General features: G+C 59.3%; 1 protein-coding gene across 4 annotated transcripts; it reads left to right on the top strand.

Moving 5' to 3' along the window:
• Nucleotides 1–139: 139 nt before the first annotated feature.
• On the top strand, nucleotides 140–24,458 carry LRRC8A (leucine rich repeat containing 8 VRAC subunit A). Of its 4 annotated transcripts, none has more exons than XM_037495270.2 (5): nucleotides 219–257; nucleotides 3,428–3,534; nucleotides 14,863–15,147; nucleotides 16,161–18,325; nucleotides 22,439–23,051. In XM_037495270.2, the coding sequence occupies exons 4-5, from the start codon at nucleotides 16,169–16,171 to the stop codon at nucleotides 22,712–22,714; spliced, it is 2,433 nt and encodes an 810-aa protein (XP_037351167.1). In that variant the 5' UTR covers nucleotides 219–257; nucleotides 3,428–3,534; nucleotides 14,863–15,147; nucleotides 16,161–16,168; the 3' UTR covers nucleotides 22,715–23,051. The 4 variants fall into 4 exon arrangements, with proteins under 4 accessions (XP_037351170.1, XP_037351167.1, XP_037351168.1 ...); XM_037495271.2 differs by lacking the exon at nucleotides 219–257 and adding an exon at nucleotides 555–898; XM_037495272.1 differs by lacking the exon at nucleotides 219–257 and adding an exon at nucleotides 2,001–2,406.
• The last annotated feature ends 95 nt before the right edge of the window (nucleotides 24,459–24,553 follow it).

Genomic DNA, 24,553 nt, shown 5'->3' with positions numbered 1-24,553 from the left:
GCCCCAAAGCAACATGGCGCCAGCCCGCGGGGGAGAGGTGGGCGTGAAGGTGCGTAGAGAGCGCCCCTCAAAAAGATGGCGACGCCCTGGCCTCCGCTTTCGCGCCGGCGGTGACGTCATTTCCGGGGCGGAGGAGGCTGAGTGGTGCAGTGAGGGACAAACAAAAGGAGGCGCCGGAGGGGCGCAGCGGCGGGCGGCGGGACAGAGCGGCTGGGGCCCGGGGCTGCCTGCGGGGCCGCCGGGCGCGGCGGGCCCAGGTGAGTGGGTGAGGTGGGACAGGGGGCGCGAGCTGTCACCTCTCGAAACCCACTCCAGCTCGCTCCCGGCCGGCTGCCCGGCCCCCGGTGTCCGGGGCTGCTGGCCTCTCCCCTCCGGGGCCGGCTCCCTGGGGGCCTCCCGCGGCAACTCGGTGCGGCCCCCATCCCGGCTCCCCGCTCCTCCGGGTCTCCGGGGCCCCACCCTCCCCTCGTCGCCGCGGCGCGCGAGCCCCCTCCCGGGCACCCCAGTGCCTCCCTACATGCCGGGATTTCCGCCCCTGCTCCCCTAGGTCCCCTTGTCACCCCCCTGGCTCCCCCAGATCCTCACCCCCTCAAGCCCACACTGCCCCTTCTGGAGGTTCCGCTCCGGGGCTCTCTCCTGCCAACTCTTTGCGGGTCGCCTGAGACTGTCCCCGCCTGCCTCTCCTGCGCTCCGGCCCCTCCTCTCCCCTCGCACCCCGCCCTCCCACTTGATCGGCGGGAACCGTGCGCCGACTCGGGCAGGACCCCTGGCCAGGCTCTTGGCCCTGTCTGCGCTGGGGTTCCTGGGAAGACCGGTGTGGGGTCGGAGTCCCGCTGGCCCGTGCATCCAGATGGGCCTGAGGGCCAGACCTGCCGAGGTCCGGGCCGGCCCGCTGTGGGTGAGCTGGAGACCCCGCGCGCTTGGCGTCTGGCTGGAGGAACGTGTCCTAGGCGTCCAGCATGATTCTCCCCCTTTTACTGACCGCTTCTTCCCCTTGATCTGGACTGGAGTGAACCAAGATCGGGCTGGTTCTCAGCTGATGCAACTGCTGCCTTTTTTGGAAGGAGATGGTTGGGGAGGGGGGTCCCAGCAGCCTCCTGATGAGGACTTGGCTGGAAGGGTGGGGCTGTCCTTGGTGGCCCCTCTTCCTCTACCCACATCCTCAGCAGCCGGGGGAAGAGGTGTGAGGACAGGAAGGGAGAGTCCTTGATGAGGGAAAGGAATTTGGGCCTAAATTGTGGAGGAGGGACTTGGGGGAGCTGAAAGGCCCCAGGGACCTCTCCCCACTTTTCCACCAGGTGTACCTTTAACCCCTGCCAAACTGTATCTTGCCCTCAGCACAGACAGATTGGAGAACAGGCAGACTTGAGGCCAAGGGAGGTCTGCTGTTGTGATCCTTCTGTGGAGGGCCTGGGGGAGTGGGAGTTTGTTCAGAGGGACTGGGCAGTACCTGGCATTGCCTTCGTGAAGGTCAAGTGTCTTCCTCTGACTCACGAAGGGAGGCAAGGACAGATGGCGGTGCTGGAGGACTGGCTTTTGGAGCGATGCTGGGGCCTGAGTGATGACCTAACTCCCCGTTGTCCCAGTTCTAGATTCTATGGGATTGGGCTTAATACTCCTCGTCCTCCAGGGCCCCAAGGAATGTTTGTGACAGCCCATTCCCCAGCCCAACTAAACAGATGCTCTGTACTCCATCCTTTGGCCACACCCACTAGGAAATGGTTCTCTCTGCAAACTTTGAATGACTTTGTGGACACTTGGGGCTCTGAGGGTGTCCCCAGTCAGTCAGAACTCAGGGGGGGCTGGGACTTGAGCTGCTCCTGGCTTGGCTTGCACTTTGTCTATAGGACCAGAGGAAGGAATCAGCCTGGCTTCTGGCTCCCTATCCTGTAGGGCAGCCAAGGTCAGGTTTTCACATGGGGACACTGAGGCATAGGCTAATGGGCTAAGACCCTACATGCACTGGGTACAGTCAGGAGGTCCCTTTGTCAGGTCATGGGGACACTGAGGCATAGGCTAATGGGCTAAGACCTTGTGAGGAGTCAGGTGGGATGGACACAGAACCCTGGAGTCCAGCATAACATCTCTCCATCCGTGGCCTCCTTCCTTCCTTCCACTGTTCCTTTAGTCAGCCCTGTTCTAGGTCAGGAATGCTGAGAGGGAAACTCAGTCCCTGGCCTCCTCGAGCTGCAGTCTGCAGTCTGCAGTCTGAGAGGAGAGACAGACAGAAAAACATTGCTCTAGTGGCCGGCGTAATAATAGAAGTATTACGGAGGCAGCAGAGGAAGGAGGCCTTAGCTCTGTGACTATGTCAGGGGTGGGCAGCATGTGTTTCCTGGAAGAGGAAGGATTAGATGAATCAGGGACAGAGTCCGGAGCCAAGTTCTGGTCCTGGCTCTGCCACAGGTAAGTGACTCGACTGTCGGGCCTCCATGGGTATCCCCATCTGTGTCAGGGAGGGTGGGCAGGTTAGAGGCTGGAGTCCACGGCCTCTGGGCCATCACAGCTCTGGCTGCTGTCGCCCTTTGTGGGATGGCTGGGTTATTGACCTGGCTCCCTGAGAGGCTGGCAGTTGTCCTCTGCTGCTGGGCTCACAGCACACTGCCTGGCGTGGAGTGGGCATGATAAATGCTCCCTGGCGTAAACTCTTGGAGGGCTCACCAACCCCCCTACATCTTATCATGTCTGCCTGTGCTCCCACCAGCCCCCCACCCTCTCCTGCCTCTTCCTTCCCTCTCCTGTTTATTTGTTGACCTTCCCTGGGTGGACCCCCGCCCCAGCTCCTGGCTGGTTGAAGTGCTCCCCTCTACTCTTCTTATATTAGATCATGTCTCTCCCCAACCTGATAACTTGTCGACTCCAGTGAGTCCTGAGCGGAGTGCCTGGCATGCAGTAGGCGCTTACTGAATGACTTGACTGTGGCGTGGTGGCTGGATCTATGTCCTGTGTCTGGGTCCTGTGTCTTTGCCTGAACCTGGCTCACCCCAGTGTGGCTCATCTCATCACTTCTCACCTCCCCGTCCTGGATGGAGCTGGGCGGAAGTGCTCGGCATTCTCCAGATGTCATGTTCTCTCCCCTCCAGGCAAACATGTGCTGTTCCTTCTGCCTGGAATGCTCTTGCTCCAACTCCTACTCTTCCTCAAGACTCAACTCTGGCAACACCTTTCCCAGGGAGCCTTCCCTGGTCCCCTTCCTTGGGTCTAGCAACACCCGGTGCTCCCGGGCTCTCAAGGGCCAGTTGTAGTTGTGGATGTGGCCTCTCCCCAGGACACCCAGCTCTGCGAGGCAGGACCCTGCTGATTCTCCCTTGCACCTGGGGCCCAGCCCAGGACTAGGCACCGAGCAGGCCCTCAGTAGCCCCCACAGCGTGGCAGGTAGTTGGGATGGTCACACGCGTCCCTGACGGTGGCTCTTACTTCCTCACAGGGAAGCATCTTCCATGGAGCGAAAGGAATGCCAGGACCCTGCCCAGACCGATGCGGGCCAGCCTCAGCAGCGGCAGCCAACACGCAGATAGCAGCGCCGTCCGCGGGGTAAGACGGACCCTCCCTCCAGGCCTGCGTGGGGTCTGGTCTGGCGCCTCCCCAGCCCAGGGGGCAAAGGGTGTCTCGTTGTCGTCTCCACCATGGTCCTTTGCTCTTCTCACTGTGGGGCTGGGGCGCCTGGGACAAAGGTGGCCCCCCTCAGTGGCCAGCTCGTGGTGCGTGGCTGTGTGCTCACCCCACACCAGGATGGTGTTTCACTGAGAACCTCTAGGTTTTCTCCCTCAGCCTGATCACTTCAGTCGGGTTGTCATGATGCTTCCTGGCGGGGATCACCTTCCCAAGGGGTGTCCTGTGAGCACCGGCCTCTGTGGTCATGAGCCTCAGAGGAGGCCATGGGCGGCAACTTGTCAGCGCCTTGGTTGTACTGAAGTGTGTGTCTGAGGGAGCCAGCAAGTCCCGTCCCCCACACTCATCTCGTTACGGGGTCATCTTCGGGACTTGGGTTCCTTGGCCTCTGCTTTGGAAAACAGTTCTCAAAGACTAGAGAGGGCACTGGTCAGGTCCCAGATTCGGGGTCAGACCTGGCTTTGCGGGCCTGGGCCCCTCTGAGCCCAATTTCCCTTCTGTGATGAGAAGGTCATGCCGGAATCTCCCTCCCTGTAGGATGTTTTGTGCATGAAGGGGGTTGATCTGGAGGAGGCACTTAGAGTTTGTGTCCCAGAACCTGCTCCCCAGCCATTGCTGAGGTGTGTATAGGCCGCTTTGTAATTTTTAAGACACCCCCTTATCAGTGGTTCCTTTTGATCATTTGAGGGAACAGTGACCTTTGTCCCCCATTTACAGATGTGGAAACTGAGGCTCAGAGCAAGGAAGCGTCTTGTCCAAGTTCACTGGGGGCAAGGGGCATGGGCCTTGAACCCAGATCTTTGCCTCTGGGCCGGGGCCCTTTGTTCTCTGCCCAAGGCCCCCACCTCAGTTGTTCTGAAGAAGGCTGGGGCCTCCCAGCCTGGGCTTTAAAAGAAATGGCAATTTTATTGTTTTTTGTGTTTACTAGCATAGTTGCGGGTTTATTACATGTTTTAAATCATGTTTTGATTTTTATTATCCATTGAAAGTGACAGTCTCCCTCGATCCCCATCTCCAGAGGTGAGTGGGGAGGGCGCGCTGCCCCACGTGAGAGATTGCCGCTGACTGACTTTTACAAACCTCAGCGCTGTTATTAGAGCCGCTGATTCGCAGCTTGCTCTTGTTTCTCTCGGTGGAGTCTGGGCGGGTGAGCCTCCTCGTGGCCTCCCTGAGCTGTTGGCCTGGTGTTTACAGCAGCAGGGGCTGGGAAATGCCCGCTGTGGGATTCTGTTGACTCCCGTTTGTTGGGACAAGGTCAGCAAACCCAGCCCGGTCCAGTTGGAGTTTCCTGTTGGTTTTGAGGAACTGCACCCTGAGGGGTGGGGGGGCTGAGCTGCATTCTCTCTGGCCACGGGCAGGAAGCCCCAGCAGGTCCTTCTTATCTGGGATCAGAATTCCTCCTCTGGGCCAGGAATGGCTTGGAGGGAACCATATGGGCTTCACGTCCAGGTTTTGGCTTCTGTCTGCCTGAGGCAGGGCCACATGGTGGGGGGGGCAGGCTTTGCCTGAGCCTGGCCTGATGAGACTTACCTAGACAGCTCCCGACTGGAGCTCCGTGCGAGTGCCCCTTTCAGGTTTTAGCCTCGAGGCTGGGCGTCTGGGGCAGGCAGAGGGTCTGCCCATTGACCTGGGTCTACCGTTGTTTCCCTGGCCATTTCAGAATGAGTTTCAGCAGAAGAAATTTCTGGTGTGGCCATGGGCTGTTGTGGAGTGGGGGAGCAGGGTTTCGCAGGATCTAGACAGGAAGGGGTTCTTGCCAGAGCCCCTGGTAGCCCAGCTCGCCCCATCCTGTGTTTCTTCCTCCCATTCTTTCCCTGGAGTCTTCTCTTCCTTCCCGCAGGAGACTCTTCCTAGGACTCTTGGGGGGAGCCCCAGAATTTTGCCTCTGCCTCCCAGCAGCAGGGCCTGTGTATCCACAGTTGTCCTCGGTGCCGAGTCCCCGTGCCAGGCCGGCTCACCCTCTGCAGCACGGCCTCCATGGGAAGCGCTTCACTGTTTTACAGGTGGGAGACCAAGGCTCAGAGGGATGAGATCTCTTGCCCAAAGTTGTACAAGTTTTAGGTGGCAAAGTCAGGAACCAGCTCAGTGGCCTGTGACCTCTCTACCCAACCTTCCATTTTTCTTTTTCTCAGGTTATCAGGCTTGGGGTACTTAAGAGTCACCCGGGAAATTGTTTATAATGCTGTTGCCCCTGAGCCCATCACCCGACCTTCAGAGTTGCAGTGGGGTGGGGAGAAGGTATCTGGTGGCCATCATGAGGCTGGTGGTCTGCAGACCACACCGGACCAGGGGGACTCAACCTTGGGAAGGAGCCCCCCTGGCTTCCAGAACTGACACCCTGGGAGTAGAGGCAGGGCCCAGGAGCTTGGTGGCCTCCCAGTGTGTGCTGGGGGTGTGGGGGTCAACTGACCTCCCGGCTGCAGGGGGCTGAGGTTTCCAGAATGACTTTCACTCCTGTCTGCAAACATTGCACCTCTTTCCCGACACATTCCTTCTGAATCTCATGTCTCATAGCGAGCTCTGTATTTAACTGTCTCTGGAGGACTTAAAACCTCAAAATGAAACAGACTGCTGCTGTAGGGCCTCATGCCTAGAACAAACTTCCACGGAGTACGAGTGGCTGTAAAATTCCACGGCTCTCAGTGCCGCCAGGGCACCGCAGAGGTGCTGCTGCCAGGCTCTCCATGTCGGGTTTTAGCACATGTGTTGAGCGGGGAGAGGTCCTTGGTGAGGGCCTCCTGCATGTCACACCTCCCAGCTGGCTCCCCTGGACAGTGTGTGTCTGGGGGTGGCCCCCTCCAGCCCGGGGAGGGAGCAGCAGGCAGCTCACCTGCAGTCAGACCCTCTAGTCCTGGCTCCCTGGGCTCTTACCAGAAGATGTGCCTCCCTTGGGTGCTGCTGCCCACATTTCGTCAGGAAGGGTAGGCAGTCGAGGAGGGCAGTACTCATGTTTGTAGCAGATCAAGACCCATCTCCACTGCTCCTCTGTTCCCCTGGACCCAGGACCCACACCCGACTCTAGATCCAGGCTCCCTCCCAGTGTTGCCTGAGTGCTGTGCCTGAAAGACCAAAGGTGCCTGGGCACGGCCTCTGAGGGCCTGCAGAACCTTTGATTCCATGAGTCCCTCAGAAAAAGGGATCTCATCTGGGAAAGTAGCTCTAGGGGTTTGGGGAACAGGTAGGCCCAGGAGACCTGCTTGCCTTTGAGGCCCCATATAAGGTGAGACCGGGTGATACTTCCTAGCATCTCCTAGCTGCGTGGCCTTGGGCAGCTCACTTAGCCTCTCTGGGCCTCAGGCTTTACTCTGCAAAGGGACCGGTAGGACCTACCTCCACGATAGCAGCACTGCCCTCACGTCTGCTGGGCTTTTGGCTGTCACTGGGCCGCAGTTTTCCAGGATTGCTGTGAGGAGTGAGCTCCTGCCACAAGGAGTGAGCTCCTCGGCCCATTTCACAGATGAACACCGGGGGAGCCGCCTCAATGCTTTTCCTGGAGATTGGGAGTCTGGGCACAGGAAGTGCTGGGCGCAGCGTGGGCAGGGAGTAGCCCATGCCAGGTGGGGCAGGGAGGTGCTGAGCTCCAGCTCTGCTGTCCCTCAGCTGTGACCCTGTAGCCTGGAAGGCAGGCCACACCCTTGCGCTTTGGTGAGGCTGAACCTGTTTGGGAGGCTCAGCCCCAATGTGAGAATAGTTTGCAACTGAAAGCTGAGCTCTCTTGCAGGCTGTCTCCCCATTTCCTTTCCCCAGGAAGTGAGGGCGTGTCCTTCCATGCAGGGGGAGTGCCAAGCCAGGCTGCGCCCCCAGCCCCCAGGCAGTCCGCTGACTCACCCCTGCTGGGTGTGGGGGCCTAGAGGGTAGTGCCCTGCTCTGGGTTGGGAGGGCCTGTTTCGCCAGATGATGAGGTGAGCCCTCTCCTCCCCCTCTTCCGTCTGGGACCAGAGGAGGTTGGGCGGGTGTTGACGGACCAAGGAACAGATTCACAGGCCTAGAGCCCTCCCTCCGGGACAGGGCCTGTGACCTGCGTCTTCGTCTTCCTCGGGCCTCTGGGAACAGCCCTCCCCCTCCATGGGAGAGTGTTGGAGGGACAGCCTCCCGCCTCCCCTTGGACCGGGGAAGTTTTCCCAGCATCTCTGTTTGGGCTTGAACAAAAGGCTCTCTGTGCCTTGTTTACCTGCCACCCTGCCTGCCAGACACAGCTCAGGTGTGGGAGCCGAATCTCTGCGGGCTGGTGGGGGCACCAGAGTACGTGGGGGTGGTCTCCCTCTGGGACGGAGAGGTGGCCTGTCCCTGCTCTGACTTCCGTCTGGAAGAAGCATCAGATCAGCAATGTGGCTCGGGCTTGACACCTAGGGCTGGTTATGGAGCAGCCCCCCGGAGCGGTGGCCTGGTCAGTGCTCCAAAGTTGGCACGCCCAACTCCCCCCTCACCCCTTCTCCCCCACTGGATTCTGGGTAGGTTTCTGCAGGGGTGGTGGATAGGCAAGTGCAGTGCCCTCTCTGAGCTGGGCAGTGGTGGACATGGCAGACGCTCTCAGTTTTACTTCTCATAGTAACCCCAAGATGACTGTCGTGGTATTTCCAGTTTGCATTTGAGGCAACTGAGGCTCAGTGAAAGTCTTTCATCCAACAGGTCTGAGCTTACCCACCCGAGGCCTTGCCCCAGGTGAGGCCTGGGCCCGGGTAAGGTGTGTGCCTGGGCAGGGCACCAGATGGGCCCTGGATGGCAGGTGCTCCTTGCAAACTTTCTAACAACCAGAAATCACACAGACGAGGGTCTTTTGGTTTTTCCCCTGGTAGTTTTTCTGCTCATAAAAGTACCAAATTATAATAGAAGAATGCGTTCCAGATTTTTAAAAAAGATTTATTTTTATTTTTTATGCATACAAGAGCTGGGGTTTAGGCCAGTTGTGGAGCGGCGGGGGTGGGGGTGGGTGAGAGGATTCACCAGAGACAGAGTGGGGAGCAGAACAGGCAGATCTACTGAAACACACTGCTGAGGGGAGCAGCGGGTAAGACAGGAGAGGTGTGCTGCGCCGTGTGAACTCATGCTGCAGTGGCTGGCAATAGCTTGATAGTGCTGAGACTTAATCCCTTGTGCTACCAAGGAGGCCCGAGCTTTCCAGATTTTTCCATGCATGTGGTAATGAGTTAGCTACTGACATACTTTTTAACTCCATATTTTCTTGGATGTCATTTGGGTCCCTATAGAGAGATCTGCGAAGGAGCTAGCATTACTATTTGACAGCTGCAAAAATAGAGACTTGGGCTAAATAATCTGCCTAGGGTCATGGAATTATTTCATGTGGGGTTGGGTTGGAGCCCATGTCTCCCCAACTCCAAAGCTTTTGCTCCTTGAACTGATATCGCCCGCCACCGAGGGCAGCATGGGGCTCTCTGGGTGGCTCATCTGACCCTCACCACCACCACCACCACCACCACCCCCACCCCGGGCATGCTCCAGCCCTGTGGCAGGAACCCTGTGGGAGTCTGGGTGGGGAGGGGGTCTGGCTATATCCCACCCACTCACCATCTCCAGGCGGGGGTGATGCCAGGTTTGCAGTATCCTCAGACTGTGGGTGCCACTGTGCCAGTGGGGAGCAGGCCAGTGGAGGCAGGTGCCAAATCTGCTACCTTGGTAACTGGTCCAGTGGCTGCTGTCCCTGGCTGAGCCCGAAGGTGAGAGGACCAGCCAGGAGGGGCAGAAATGGATGACTGTTTGGGTAAATTTTGTGCAGTGAAAATAGTTCAAGCTCACAGAAAAGTGTAAAACTAAAACAAATATTCTTGTGTCCAGGATCGACTTTGTCAGACCTCGATGTTTGTTGTAATGGCTTCAGAGTGTCTCTCAGATTTTTCGTTCTTTCAGGCCCTGTGGAAGGAAGCCTCTTCCCCAGGTGAAATTCTTATCTTGACTTTGGGGCGCTCAGCGCATCCTTGTCCCTCCACTGCCCTTGTGCCGCACGTCACAGAAAGCCTGAGCCGGCGGACTCTCCCCTGACTGCTGCTCTGGCTCCTCCTTGTCCTTGAGGTTTATCCATGTTGCTGGAGCCACCAGGTGGTTCCCTGGCCCCCGCTGTTCCCGGGGCCACGCGCTCCTCCCGCTGACCTGACGGCTGTGGGGCTGGAGGGTCTTGCTGATTTCCTGCTCATGGGCATTCCGGTCCCTGGCTTTGCTTGCGCGTGTGAAGTGGCTCTGTAAGATCTTTTATCAGGGAGCTGCTGGGGTGTGGGGATACGTCCTCACTCCCCTTCTAGGAGCGTTGCCAATCCGAGGTTAGTGAAATGGCATATTTGACTCATTTACATTCCTTGCTTCTTAATGAGGTTATGATTTAATTCAGGCGTTTACTTCCATTTGCATTTCCCCTGTAAACTGTCTGTTCACACGTCTGCGAGGTTTTCCTATAGGTCCGCATTTTCTAGTGTTGTAGGAGCCTCGTGTTCTGCCTGTGACATCACGCTGGTGCTTCTGCTGCCTGGCGCGCCGTCCCTCCGCCTGCCCGTGGCGTGTCTGTCCGTCTTTTCCCGTAAGCGTCTGTGTATCTGTGATAATGTCTTAAAGACCTTCGAATGGTCTCTTAGGCTTTCTTAAATGTTTTCAAGTTTGGCTTTGATTTGTTGGAGTTTACCTCATGGAAAGGGGTCAATGGAGCTTTGCTTTTTCCCAAAAAACCTGGGGGGGCGGGGAAAAAAACCCCAAAGAACGAAAGCCATTTCTGCTCAGGGAAGCCTGCGCTTTCTGCTGACCTCCCATGCTGAGAGACACTGTCTTGTCCATGTTTCTGGAAAAATCAGGGTCTGACCCTTCACTTCACCCGCCGATCCCTGCACCAGCAGCACATTGTCTGACCTGCGACTTTACAGTGAGTCCCAGCACCCGGTAGGCTGCCCCCAGCTACCTTATTTTTCAAATTGTCTTCGCTGTTCTGGATCCGTTGGCATAGGACTTTGAAAAGCTTTTCTTTTTCTTAATTACCTGATTAACGTGCTCGTATAGAGAGGGGAGGTGAATTTGAGGTGAAAAAAATTCCAAACGGCATTTAAATCTCACCACCGATTGCTCAGGCGGTTGTTTATGTGGAGCTCCGGGCCGAGGAGCTGCTCTGTCTCGGACCTGTCACCCGCTGTGCGGCTGGCCACAGAGCTCGTCACCTGGCCTGCGCTGCGCATTTTACCCATCGCCCGATAATGGGCTTCTGGGCGCTCTCCAATTTTCCTGGGGTAGAAATAACTCCGTGATGAACATTCCCGTAACAGAATCTGTGCCCGAGAGTCTCTCCCAGACAGTTGTCAGCCTCCCTCTTAGCGCCTGCTCTGGGCGGGGTGGGATGAATCCGCACCCCGAAGCCTCCCCACTTGGCCTGATTTCAGCCAGGGATCGCCCACCTAGCTGGTGGGTGTTCCTCCCTGGCCTCTGTGGGGGGCCCCGGTTCCAGCTTCAAGGGGCACAGGTGCTCTAGAAGGAGAAAGAACTGGGCCAGAGCCCAGGAGAGAGCAGGCATGTTGCTGTCCTGTCTGTTCCCAGCTGGCCCCGTTCCCGCATCAGGGTCTCAGTGCCCTCTTCAGGAGCCCCCAAATGCACCATCTCTTCAGGCAGAAACCTGACCTGACCACGGCCCTAGCCCCTCCTGAAATCGCTCCCTCAGTACTACAGAAGCACGCAGGGTCCCTGCACCTGAGGGCCCTTTTATTCCTTCTCCCCTTTTTTGGGCTCTATTTATGTTCAATTCTATTTTTCAGTCCCAGAGATAATGCTGGTAGCTATAAAAGGCTGGGAATGGAAACTTAGGGGAAAATTTGTTTCCTTTTATTTATTTCCTTTTATTCTGCCTTCTGTTCCCAAGACAGAGCCCCTCCCCTCAGTGCAGGGGTGCTGGTCAAGGGTTTCCCAACCTGGGGAAGTATTTATTTATAATTCCGGATCTCGCTGCTCTTTTAAATGGCGCTTCATACGGAGCCACTTCATTCCACTGAAAAGGCCCTGTTAGGTTCTAGTGGTTTCCTCCCTTCAGGTGCCGGGACGTGCTCGCTGTGGCTTGCTGCGCACCAGGTGTTCACGCCTCTTGGCGGAGTGTCTGCCAGCACCACGGATGGTACTCCTTTTTCCAGTTTCTTCCCTCCCACTCAGGTTCTGTGCACTTTCATTCCCTCATTTGCCAAATGTCAAAGTCAGGATTTCTTCGGGGGTCCTTGTTCCACAGGGCGTGGGGCGTGAGGTGAAGTTTCTCCATGACTCAGTGACAGCCCGGACTGGGCTTCTGTGCTGCTGCCTCTGAACTCACGACACCCCTGCCGGGGCTGCTCTCCCCCTGCTGGAGGCCCCACACAGGCCGCTTGGGAGACCCCATCTTACTGGCTTCTGGATACTGTGAGAGCTTGGAGGCCCTGGGTCACCCCCCATTTTAGTCCGGCTCCAGGGCAGCGTCTCCTGTTCCCTGCCAGCTGCTGGCAGGGATGCCAGGGCACAGGGTGTCTGGTGGTATCAGAAGCTCTAGAATCCAAGATGGGTGGTCTGTGCTGTGGGCCACAGTCAGGGGGCAGAGAGGCATCCAGATCGGGCAGAGGCCTGGGTCACCCACCTTGGAGCCTTGACCCCCTTTTACAAAATGTGGGCACATCCATGCCAGATTGTGTGCTGCCTTCCAGCCTGGGAAATAGGCCCTGGGAAAGAGCCATCCATACCTCGGCCAGGAGGCAGTGCCAGCGCTGGAGGGGATGGAAGCTCCGTGTAGGCGTGTGGGAGGAAAGGTCCTGTTCCCGAGAGGCTGCCAACCACACGTGGGCGCCGCCTGGGCTGGGTGGGCTCCAGCGAGGCCTGCCTGGAGGGGCTGTTTCTCTAGGCTCCACCCGTGTCCAGGTGAAGGGGTCTTGTCGCTTACAGGCGGTGTGAGGTTGGGCCAAGCACTGCTCTCCCCAGCCTGAGTTTCCCTGTCTATAAAATGGCACGAGGCATGTCGTTAGACCTTAAAGAGGAGGGAAATTCTGACACACGCTGCCACCTGGAAGAACCTGGAGGACTTGGTGCTCAGTGAAGTGCTTGGTGCTTGGTGCCCATGGGCACGGGCTGAGCGTGTCCTCGGGGGGCTGGCGGGTGCATGGAGGGCGGAGTGCTGCGGTTTTGCCAGATGAAGGGAGTTCGGCGGTGCGTGGTGGCGATTGTCACACAACGACGTGAATGTAGTTAATGCCTCTGAACTTCACGCTTACAAACGGTTACGACGGCACATTTCATGTCTTATGTGTGTTACCACAATTAAAAACTAAGACTTGGAGAAAAGGAGGGCGCTACAGCAGCGCACACCTACTGGGCCTGGCGCTCTCTGCCTGTTTGGTCACCTTGAGTCACCCAGCTCCTGGGCGGCCCTGTGCCCGGGGGACAGAGAACCAGGGATGAGCAGCTCCTTTTCCTTCCTGGGCCCTCGGGGTCGGAGGGGGAGCGGGGAGGGCCAGAACGGCTTCTTCCCTCCGCCTCCCCGCCCTGCCCACATCCACCTGAAACTCGGAGATCCACGCCCTCCCTGCGCCCTTCCCGCCCTGTCCCTCACTCCTCTCTAGAAGCTCGGGAGCTTCTAGTCTGACTCTGGGGCTTGGGGATGGAGGACATCGAGGACACCGGCCAACACTGATGCCCCCCCAACCCCCAGGAGCCATCCTGCCTGGAAGCCCTCCCCGCAGGAGGCTGGCCGCTGCCTTTGCCCTGACTCGGGGTCATTATCCCAGCGCTGCCCTCTCTTCCCTCACTCATCCTGGAAGGGAGGCCCTGGGTGGGAGGTACCCCTGGTAACTTTCATTGTCCCTATAGGCCTGAGCTGAGGGCCAAGTCCAGGGTGTGCCTGAGGCCAGGTTTGGGGCCACCAGGTTCCTTCCCTCTCTGTGCCTCCAGCGCCCCTGCCTGTGAAGGGTGCAGTGAACAGTCTCTGCCTCAGAACCAGGACTCAGGAAGCAGGGCAAGCCTGGCCGTGAGATGCCTCACTGTGAGAGAGGGTGTTCCCCACTCCCGACACACCCACTCCCCTCTAAACAGTGAAGCTGCAACCACATCCTGCCTGGTCATAAACCGCCCCACCCCGTGGCTGGCGGCCTGCCCCGGCAGTCTCATTCTGGGCTCTCCGGGATAGGCAGCCTCCTGCCCTCAGGCCTCTGGCCTTGGCCCCTCCTACCTTCCGTTCCCCAGTCTTTGGGCGCTTGCCTGGGCCTGGCTGTGGACCTGGGGATCCTTGAAGGAGGGACGAGTGTCCAGGTGCCTCTGCCGGCCGTGTGATTCAGCAGCCTTCCCTGGAGTGCCACTTTCCCTGGAGTGTGGGTGGTGTGAGGAGCAGCCGGTCATTAGCGGACCCGGGCCTTCCTGTGGGGCGGGCACTCTCCTGGCCTGTGAGTCCTGGCCTCACGGGGACGACCCCCAGCGGGAGCCGCCAGCCCAAGGCGGGTGGTGTCTGTTGGCCCCGTGGTGACCTGAGCTCTGGGAACCTGCGGGGGTAGCTGGACTCCTGAGCCTGGTTTCTCTTAGCACCACCCACGTGTGGGCCTTGGGCAGGTGGACAGTGGGTCCTGCAGTGGTAAGGATCTGTGTGGGGGAGGGGGACAGGCCTGGGCTTAGATTGGCTCGCCACTTGAGGCAGAGTGACACTGGGTAGGCAGGTGACTTCCCCCCTCAGTTCCCCCATCTGTGGAAGGAGGTCCCACGAGGAGGGTTCCCCGAGAAGGACTAGCCCAGGACCTGGCTCTCTCAGGACCTCTGCAATGCGCTGACCACCATGGCCTCTGCTGAGGGCCCGGAATCCCTCCCGCACCCTGGTGTGCTTTCCTCCTGCCCTCCCCACTCGTTCCCATGGCACCCGGAAAGACAGGACGGGGAGCATTTAGCGTCTGAAGGGAAGCCCTGGTTTATGAAGGGTTTGTTACCATTGTCATTAGCAGTATTACCAGTCTTCAAAATGACGTGTCCCAGTCCATCTCCTGGGCGCCCATGTTCCTCTCCAGGAGAAACAGACACATCTGTCAAAACCCAGATGCTTCACCTCTGGTTTCAGAGCTAGTCGAGATTAGCTGAGTAGGGTGTAAAGCCCAATTACAGCTCTGTTTGCCAACAAATATACAGAAAGACAGCAATGTCCTGGCTCCTTGGGCTATGGGCCATGGGCACTGGCCCTGGTAGCGCCGAGGGCCGCTACCTTTGTCTTTCTACACCCGTGAATCTTCCCAAGGGATCTCCAGTGAGCAGCCAGTACCTTTTTTCCATCTTGTCTTGCAGGCCTTTCGTTATAACAGCAACGCATCCCGACGGCCCGAGGCCAGGCCCCCTCAGACGTTCACTCTGTGCGCACCTCCTGTATGGCACTGGCCCGGCCTCCTGACTGTGGCTTCTTAGCCAGCGTTTCCCAAACCTGGTCAGTTACTAGTGCCACCGAAGTCACGTGTTGAAAACCAGTGACTCAGACCTGCCAAATCCAACTCTCCAGGGGAGAAGCTGCTGCTATTTTCAGTTTCTTCATACACACGTGGACACACCCCACCAGAGGTCATTTTACATAGATGCGTAAGTGCGGGCCCGCTGCCCTGCTGGGGTAGACGGCGGTCGTGTTTCCTCCTCCCCAGCCAGTGTCTGTCTTCACACCCACTGTGCATCCTCCTGGTTCCCTTGGTGATCGCGAGACCCTGGGTGGACACTACACACAGACACACGCCTGCACACGCAGACTGAACTTGTTAAACTTCCCTCTTTGTTTTACAAAAAGCAACTTCATGTCAAGCCCCCTCCTGTGTTTTGCTGTCCTCAACTTGTCAGAAATCCCCTCAGATCACTGTCGTGGTTTCACAGCAGCCCGTGTCCTGTGAGCTGGGAACTGAGTCCAGCCCCTCTGGTCTGTCTGGGCTGAGTAGACCAGGGTCTACACGGGAATTCCCAAATGTTCTTGCTAGACGGAGGCAGGGGCGGGCGCCTGTGATGCTGTTCCAGCTCCGTCAGCTCAGCCCCGACCTCGGGCTCCATCTTCCTATTTATTTATTTATTTATTTTTTTAAATAGAGGCATGTTTATTTATTTATTTATTATATTTGTTTGTTTGTTTTTGTTTATACATGCACTGGGTACAGTCAGAAGCGCGGGAGGGTGAGAGAATTCACCAGAGCCAGAGCGGGGAGCAGAGCAGGCAGAAGGACTGAAGTACACTGCTGAGGGGAGCAGCGGGTGGCAGGAGAGATCTGCGCACCATGTGGGATCCTCCTCCGGTGGCCGGGGAGCAGCCGGGGATTGAACCGGCGCCGCAGAGGCCGCAGGCAGCTTCGCAACCCAGCGCTCAACCGCTGCGCCACCGGGGAGGCCCTCCATCCTCCTATTTACCCTGTGGGGAGGCAGTTGGCTCCAGGCACCCGGGACCACATGGTCCCTGGAGAAAGATGCCTCCAGGAACCCTCCCATGAGTGAGGCTGGGACCCGCGGTGAGCCTGGAGGTGGGGGTTTGGACCGTGGGTCTGTCATCTCCTTCCCTGACCTGGGTCTCGACACACGAGGCCACCCGGCAGTAACCCCCTCCTATGGATCCCTTTCAGGTTGAACCATGATTCCAGTGACAGAGCTCCGCTACTTTGCGGACACGCAGCCGGCGTACCGGATCCTGAAGCCGTGGTGGGACGTGTTCACTGACTACATCTCCATCGTCATGCTGATGATCGCTGTCTTCGGGGGCACGCTGCAGGTGACCCAGGACAAGATGATCTGCCTGCCGTGCAAGTGGGTCACCAAGGACTCCTGCAATGACTCCTTCCGGGGCTGGGCCGCCCCCAGCCTCGAGCCCACCTACTCCAACTCCTCCATCCCGCCCGCCCCTGACATGGGCCCCACAGGCATCAGGTATGACCTGGACCGGCACCAGTACAACTACGTGGATGCCGTGTGCTACGAGAATCGCCTGCACTGGTTCGCCAAGTACTTCCCCTACCTGGTGCTCCTGCACACGCTCATCTTCCTGGCCTGCAGCAACTTCTGGTTCAAGTTTCCGCGCACCAGCTCGAAGCTGGAGCATTTTGTGTCCATCCTGCTCAAGTGCTTTGACTCGCCATGGACCACGCGGGCCCTGTCAGAGACTGTGGTGGAGGAGAGCGACCCCAAGCCGGCCTTCAGCAAGATGAACGGCTCCATGGACAAGAAGTCGTCGACGGTGAGCGAGGACGTGGAGGCCACCGTGCCTATGCTGCAGCGGACCAAGTCCCGCATCGAGCAGGGCATCGTGGACCGCTCGGAGACCGGCGTGCTGGACAAGAAGGAAGGGGAGCAGGCCAAGGCGCTGTTTGAGAAGGTGAAGAAGTTCCGGACCCACGTGGAGGAGGGGGACATCGTGTACCGCCTCTACATGCGCCAGACCATTATCAAGGTGATCAAGTTCATCCTCATCATCTGCTACACCGTCTACTACGTGCACAACATCAAGTTCGACGTGGACTGCACCGTGGACATCGAGAGCCTGACGGGCTACCGCACCTACCGGTGCGCCCACCCCCTGGCTACGCTCTTCAAGATCCTGGCATCCTTCTACATCAGCCTGGTCATTTTCTATGGCCTCATCTGCATGTACACACTGTGGTGGATGCTGCGCCGCTCCCTCAAGAAGTACTCGTTCGAGTCCATCCGCGAGGAGAGCAGCTACAGTGACATCCCCGACGTCAAGAATGACTTTGCCTTCATGCTGCACCTCATCGACCAGTATGACCCACTCTATTCCAAGCGCTTCGCCGTCTTCCTGTCGGAGGTGAGTGAGAACAAGCTGCGACAGCTGAACCTCAACAATGAGTGGACGTTGGACAAGCTGCGGCAGCGGCTCACCAAGAACGCGCAGGACAAGCTGGAGTTGCACCTGTTCATGCTCAGCGGCATCCCCGACACAGTGTTCGACCTGGTCGAGCTGGAGGTCTTGAAGCTGGAGCTGATCCCCGACGTTACCATCCCGCCCAGCATTGCCCAGCTCACGGGCCTCAAGGAGCTGTGGCTGTACCACACAGCAGCCAAGATCGAGGCGCCTGCCCTGGCCTTCCTGCGCGAGAACCTGCGGGCCCTGCACATCAAGTTCACGGACATCAAGGAGATCCCTCTGTGGATCTACAGCCTGAAGACGCTGGAGGAGCTGCACCTGACGGGCAACCTGAGTGCTGAGAACAACCGCTACATTGTCATCGACGGGCTGCGTGAGCTCAAGCGCCTCAAGGTCCTGCGGCTCAAGAGCAACCTGAGCAAGCTGCCGCAGGTGGTCACGGACGTGGGTGTGCACCTGCAGAAGCTGTCCATCAACAACGAGGGCACCAAGCTCATCGTCCTCAACAGCCTCAAGAAGATGGTCAACCTGACGGAGCTGGAGCTCATCCGCTGCGACCTGGAGCGCGTCCCCCACTCCATCTTCAGCCTGCACAACCTGCAGGAGATCGACCTCAAGGACAACAACCTCAAGACCATTGAGGAGATCATCAGCTTCCAGCACTTGCACCGCCTCACCTGCCTTAAGCTGTGGTACAACCACATCGCCTACATCCCCATTCAGATCGGCAACCTCACCAACCTCGAGCGCCTCTACCTGAACCGCAACAAGATCGAGAAGATCCCCACCCAGCTCTTCTACTGCCGCAAGCTGCGCTACCTGGACCTCAGCCACAACAACCTGACCTTCCTTCCCGCCGACATCGGCCTCTTGCAGAACCTCCAGAATTTGGCCGTTACAGCCAATCGGGTGAGTGGCCTGACGGGGCGGCCCGGCTATGACTTGTGGCCTATGGTGGGGACGCTCAGTGTCTGGGGCCGGTCTGGTGCCCCACTTTCACCTTACGGCCCCCAGACCCTCCTGGGCGGGGGCAGGGGGAACATGGGGAAATGCAGGTCTCTGGCGATGCTGCAGAGTTCTGCCTGGAGGGATGGGGGGTCAGGCAGACCCCGTCCCCAAGGTGACCTCAGGACAGGTTCCGGTGGGCAGGGAGTGCATGGGCCAGAGTCCCAGGCCTGTGGTTCTCTTAGGATCATGGGAGGCAGGACGTAGCCTGGAGCCAGTATTTCCCCCTTTGCTTGTCCTGCACCAGGACCGGAGCCACAGGGACAATCTGGGTCCACCAGAGACAGGAACTGTGGGCGGCTGGTGCTCACTGAGGTGAAGCCAAACCGCCTCTATCACACCTAGTTCCACACACACTCCCTCCCCTCTGCATTTTAGGGGTGGTGGAGGCCAGAGTTGGGCTCAGCTGGGGCAGGCTTGTTGCTTTTCTAGGGAGGAAATTGTGCAAACTAGTGGATCTGCCCTGGGGGAGGCCACGCCCTAGAGATTGTTAGTAGCCCCAGTTCCAGTCCCTGCCTGGGTCGGGAAGCCTCCCACCCTTGGGCCCCTTGGAGGCAAGCATGTGGTGTAGAGGGCAGGGTGTGCCTGTGGCTTTGTGGTCTGGCCTCTGTAGTGGGAACAAAGCTGCAGCTGCTGGGGGGGACCTCCCCCTGCCCGGTCCTCCTGGGGACCTGCAGAGAGGTTGATGCAGAAAGAACTGTCTTCTAGGTCCCGACTTTTAGGGTGGAGGCCCTGGCATGAGATGGGTGGGGCTGGGAGACCATATTCAGCCACCACCTCTGTGCCTCCAGCGCATGCATTGGCTGGTGCAGCTCTGTCAACCCCCCAGGCGCTTGCTGCACGTCAGCCCCGTGCTGAGCCCTGGGACCTGGAGGTGGGCAGCCTGAAGCGCCCCTGCCACAGGAAAAGACCCACCTTCACCTGCATTACTCAGATTGGAGGGTTCAGGCACCCCCAGAGCTTCCCTCCCCTCTTGCCTAGGTCTCTTACTGCATACCACCCTGTCTCCTCCATGGAGCAGAGATTCTGACGAGCCCTGTCACCCTCCCCAGGTGGAGACAGGAGTGAGTGCCGGAGAGTGGACAGGGCGCCGCTTCTCTGAGCAGCTCCCTGGGCCACCACCGCCAGCCCTGCTGATCAGGGCAGCTGGCCTCCTGGGGAGAAGCCACATTGGGGGCTCACAACAGACCCAAGCTCTCCTTTAACACATATGGGGACTACCAGCTACTCCAGAGCGTGGCGAGGCGTGCCCCTAGAGTTAGCTCAGACTCGATCTTCCCTTGGCCCCTGGTGGGGCCTGTTCTGTGCAGGGAACTGTGCAGGCTGGGGGGCCCACCTAGTGAGCGGGGCCTGCCCCCAGCTCAAGGCCCCAACCTCTCCCCATCCCCACCTCCACACACCAGCAGGCTGTTGGTGTCATGCCTGTTGGCTGAGATCACCCCTCAGGAAAGGAGCTGGCGGTAGGCCGCCGTCCGAGGAAGGAGACCCTCTTGACACCCTGTGTAGCGCTCTGCTTAATCACATCCTGTTTCCGCCCCCGGGATGCCACAGGCCTTTATAGGGAGAAAAGTTCTCTTGGGCTGTCTGGACCAGGCCTCCTCCTGCCTTCCGCCCTCCATCCTTTAGCTCGGTGGTTCCCTAGGCGCCTGGAGGGTGTGGCAGTGCAGGCCCTAGGCTACTGTTTTCTCAGGTTTAAGCTCAAGCTAATGAACACCTTGATAAGACTGGCTTCACCCCACCACTCACTGCTCATGCTTCACAGGTGTGGCGAGCCGTTTTCTGAGTGCTCCTAGTGCAAGGTGCTGGGGACACACAGAGGAACGCAGCCCACCTGCTGCCTCTCTCTGGGGAAAGACAAGTTCCAGGCGGTTAGCACAGAGGGACAGGGGCTCTGCTGGGGCTCAAGGCTGCTGGGAGCACAGAGGAGTGGCCGCCACCCAGGGCCACAGGCCTGCCTAAGAAGGGACTTTTCACCAGCCCTGAGGGCCTGCTGGCAAGGAGGAGGTAGCCCGCTGAGGAGAGGGAGGCTCCTCAGTTCTGTCACCAGGAACTGAAAGCCAGAGGGGGCGTGGCAGTGAGCACCCCTGGAATTTGGACTTTCCCCTGAGGTTGGGGGCCAGACTGTCCTCGCTGCTAGAACAGTCTGGATCTTATCTGCCTTTGTTTCGAGGCCCGTCACTGGCGAGGCCAGGCTCTGACAGCAAGAACTGGACTCATCTCGTTCGGTACCTGGCGTGAAGCGGCTGTTCTCTGAGTTCTCGCTGATTGAGTGGGTGAAGGGACGCGCTGGCTTCCCGGCAGAGGGGCAGGATGAGCAGCCTGGGCTGGCGGCCTCTGGTGCGCAGGCGAGGCCGAGACCAGCAAGGGCGCCAGGGCTGGAGACATGGCTGGACTGGGGAGTGACCTTGCAGGAGAATCCACAGGACATGGGGCCGGGTTGGACCGTGGGAGCAGGGAGCGGCCAGAGTGACTCAGGGTTTCTCCCTTGGCTGCCTGGGTTTATGGAGGATCATCGAGACGGTGTCCAGGGAGGCCGGGATCCCCCAGAGGAGAGGGCGTGTCCCCCGTCAGGTGTCTGGGCTCCTGGGACGTCAGAGGCGCCAAGCTGAGTCAGCCTGGAACCGAGGAGCCATGCCCCCGGGGGTCATGGTGAAGAGCGCCCTGGGTCAGGTCACACAGGAAGAGGGTGGAAAAGGAAGCAGGAGGCCAGGCAGGGGCTTGTGGGCTCTGAGCAAGGTGGGGGTGTCCGGGCCAGTGTGTTGTGGGTGACCTATGGTGACTGGCCTGGTAGTATCTGAGAGGGACAGGGGAGAAGCCAGCTACCTGAGGGGCCAAGGGGATAGACCACGTCTTTCCAGGTGGTTTTTTGGGAAGCAGGGAGGCCCACGGAAGATGGCATCACCCGAGAAGCTTCCTGGGACAGTGGTCTTGTTTTCCAAAGACCAGGTAGAATGGAGTCCACGTCAGTCTCCTGGGGGAGCTTCTGAGACCCCAGAGGACATAGGAGAGGTGGGTTTGGGTGACAGGAAGTAACGTGCCTTCAGTAGATGAGCAACTCCTGGAGGGAAGGACAGATCTCAGGACAGGTGTGGCCAGGTGGGAGCCGATCCTCTGGTGGCCTTTCCTTCTCTGTGGAGCCTGGAGCAAGCTTGCTGGGGCAGGGTTCTTTGGGGAGGGGGCTCTGGAGCCAGACCTATGACATGTGAGCCCCTGATGTCCCACTTACAGTCCCTGCCTTTCCTGCTGCCCCTGACCACTGTCTGTCACAGAGGAGGCTGCAGGGGCGGCAGTAGAGCCTTTCTGGGAGGCTCTGACCCCTGGGTCATAGGAACCCCTTTCCGCCTGCATGCTCACCGTCACGCCTGGCCTGCAGCCCTGCTGGCCTGGGGGCCACTGCAGCCCCCCTCCTGACCGCTGGGCAGCACAGTGCTGGTTTTGGAGGCCCAGGTCAGGGGCCTTTAAAGCATCCGTGGTATCCCTGGTGGTATGGCCTCTGTGAGTGACAAGAGGCCCAGGAATGGACGTGACGCAACTGGGATCCTCACCCCATTGTCCCGCTCTCCCAGTTCTCAGAAGCAGCTAAGGGGTTGGGAATTTCTTAGCAGGCTGCTCTGCCTTCAGAAATTATTCATCAGGCAGGATTGGCAGTCTGGCTCCGGGCGAGCCTGGCTGACGGCGAGATCCACCTGGGGCGGGGAGATGTGGGGAGCAGGCGGACCCATTCCTGCCCTCCCACAGCCACAGTCCCAGGGCGACACACAGCCGACCTAGCGGTGGGCCACAGAAAGAACGGCACTGTCGGGGGCTTGGGTGCCGCGGTTGCCTTGGAGCTCAGGGAAGGCTGTGGGGCGGATGTGGCCGCAGGGCTGAGAACTGATATACAGGCAGAGGTGGCCCGGACTTGGGTCCAGATTGAGCCAGTCCCAGGGTCTGGGGAGCTGCAGGGGGCCTCAGAGAAGGTGCCCGGAGGCTCTTGGGCCTGAGCCTCACCTCTGCCCTCTGCTCCTTCCCCTGCAGATCGAGGCGCTGCCCCCAGAGCTCTTCCAGTGCCGGAAGCTGCGGACCCTGCACCTGGGCAACAACGTGCTGCAGTCGCTGCCCTCGCGGGTGGGCGAGCTGACCAACCTGACCCAGATCGAGCTGCGGGGCAACCGGCTGGAGTGCCTGCCTGTGGAGCTGGGCGAGTGCCCGCTGCTCAAGCGCAGCGGCCTCGTGGTGGAGGAGGACCTGTTTAGCACGCTGCCGCCCGAGGTGAAGGAGCGGCTCTGGAGGGCTGACAAGGAGCAGGCCTGAGCGCTGGCGGGCGGCCACTGCAGCGGCACCACCGCGGCTGCCTCGGGCCTGGGAGCCCAGAACCGGGCTGGGCCGGAGCCTGGGGCCGGGGGCGAGCTGAGCTGGGCCAGGCAGGGACGGCACCGGAGGGCTGGCCCCTTTTCTCCCTCTGAGACTCATGCCCCGGGGCCGGCGCCCATGGGGGAGGTGGGAGACCCGCCTTCATCGCCAGGCGAGCTCGCAGTGTTTGGACAATCAGGGCCTCCTCCCTGGAGGCCACCTCTGCCTCAGAGGCCAAGCCGACACCAGAGGTCCAGGACACCCACTTAGCTCTTGGTATTTATTTCCCCCACCTCCCGCCCCCCCCCCCCCCCCCGCAGATAACTTATACATTCCCGAGAGCGCTCCCGCGAGGTGGGGGCAGTAAGGGTGAGCCGTGTTCCTGTGCCCTTTTTTAGTGATGTTGTTGGCCTCGTGTGCCCACCCAGACCGGAGCCTAGCAGCCCAGGGGGAGCCAGCTGCGGGACGGTGGCCCCAGTGGCGCCAGGCTGGGCTCTGGCGGCCCGGCCCGCGGCGGAGCCGGCCACCAGGTGGGAAGGCCAGGCCTGGGGCTTGCTGTATCGGTTTTAAATTTTTTAAGGAAAAAAGAAATTTTTTTTTAAGCTTTGAAAATCGAAGGTTTGGGTATTAAAAAGAAAAACACTTAAAAAAAAAAAAGACACTAAAGGCCAGTGAGTTGGGGTCTCAGGACGGGGCCGCGGTTTTCCTTGAGGAGCAGCAAGACTTTGAACGGCGTTTCCGTCCCCGGGCGCAGGCCCTGGTGTCTCCACGCTGTGTCGCTCTGTGTGGCCTTGTTCCAGGCGTTCTGTCTGTTCTCTCCTGGGGCGGGGAGTTTTTGTTTGGTTTGGTTTGGTTTTTTCGGTGTCTTGTTTTCTCTCTCTTCCATGTGTCTTGGCAGGCACTCCTTTCTGTGGCTGATGGCCAAAGGGAATGTTCTGGAGCTGCCAAGAAGGGAGGAGACTCGGGTTGGCTAATCCCTGGACGAACGGTGCTCCATCCTCCCTTCCCTCATCAGTGTTAAGGAGCCGGGAGCTGCCTCCCCGACTCCGCCTCCCAACTCTCGGGCCGCAGGTTTGCCCAGTGCCAGAACTCGCCCCTGCCGACTCGGGAGCGCTCCTCCCCACTGGTCCTGCCGAGCGGGCACCGGGAGCTGGGGTCGCAGGCGGGCAGTCGCCGCCGGGAGGGCAGGCTCCCCAGGTTTGGGCCCTAAGCCGGTTTCTGTCCCAGGTGCCTGGCACACCCAGCCCCCCAGCACCTGGTGGCGGGAAGCCACCTCAGTTAGATGGATCTCCGGGGCCCCCACCTTAGAAGGGTCCCGGCCTTAGATCAATCACTTGGACACTAAGGCACGTTTTAGCGTCTCTTGTCTTCATGATGATGTCCCATCTGTCCGTCCATGTTTTCTGCGTCGTGTCATCAGATGTAACCCTCGGAAGTAGTGCACACTCGTCTCTGACAGCCACGCCGCCGTCCGTTACGTGCGGGTCTGGACTTGTAGACTCGCTTCAAATATCCAATAAACATGTAACAGAAGGTGGCCTCGAGGTCTTCGCGTCGCGGGGCTCTGCCCTCAGCTCTCTCGCCCGCTGGGCCTCTGGTCTGGTTCACACAGTGACCATTTGTTGGCACCCACAAGACAGTTAACGCCGCTCCTCCCTGCCCGTGAGGCCGGCAATCCAGCGCCCGGTGTCGGGTTGCCCACAGCCACGGCATCCTCTGCGGCCCAGCTCGCCTGTGCTTTGGGCCCCCGCGGGCCTTGATGGGTCTGGCAGACCTGGGTTAGGAGCTGGTAGTCTCAGG

This window comes from Talpa occidentalis, unplaced genomic scaffold (assembly GCF_014898055.3).
Source record: "Talpa occidentalis isolate TD23 unplaced genomic scaffold, MPIMG_talOcc4v2.1 talOcc4.7, whole genome shotgun sequence".
Lineage (NCBI taxonomy): Eukaryota > Metazoa > Chordata > Mammalia > Eulipotyphla > Talpidae > Talpa > Talpa occidentalis.
This window is presented reverse-complemented; position numbering and strand designations above follow the sequence as displayed.

Bases quoted from the DNA above. Each gene is read 5' to 3' on its own strand.
- LRRC8A (XM_037495273.2), top strand. From the start codon at position 16,169: ATGATTCCAGTGACAGAGCTCCGCTACTTTGCGGACACGCAGCCGGCG. The intron at 18,326-22,438 runs GTGAGTGGCCTG...CTTCCCCTGCAG, and splicing joins TGGCCGTTACAGCCAATCGG to ATCGAGGCGCTGCCCCCAGA.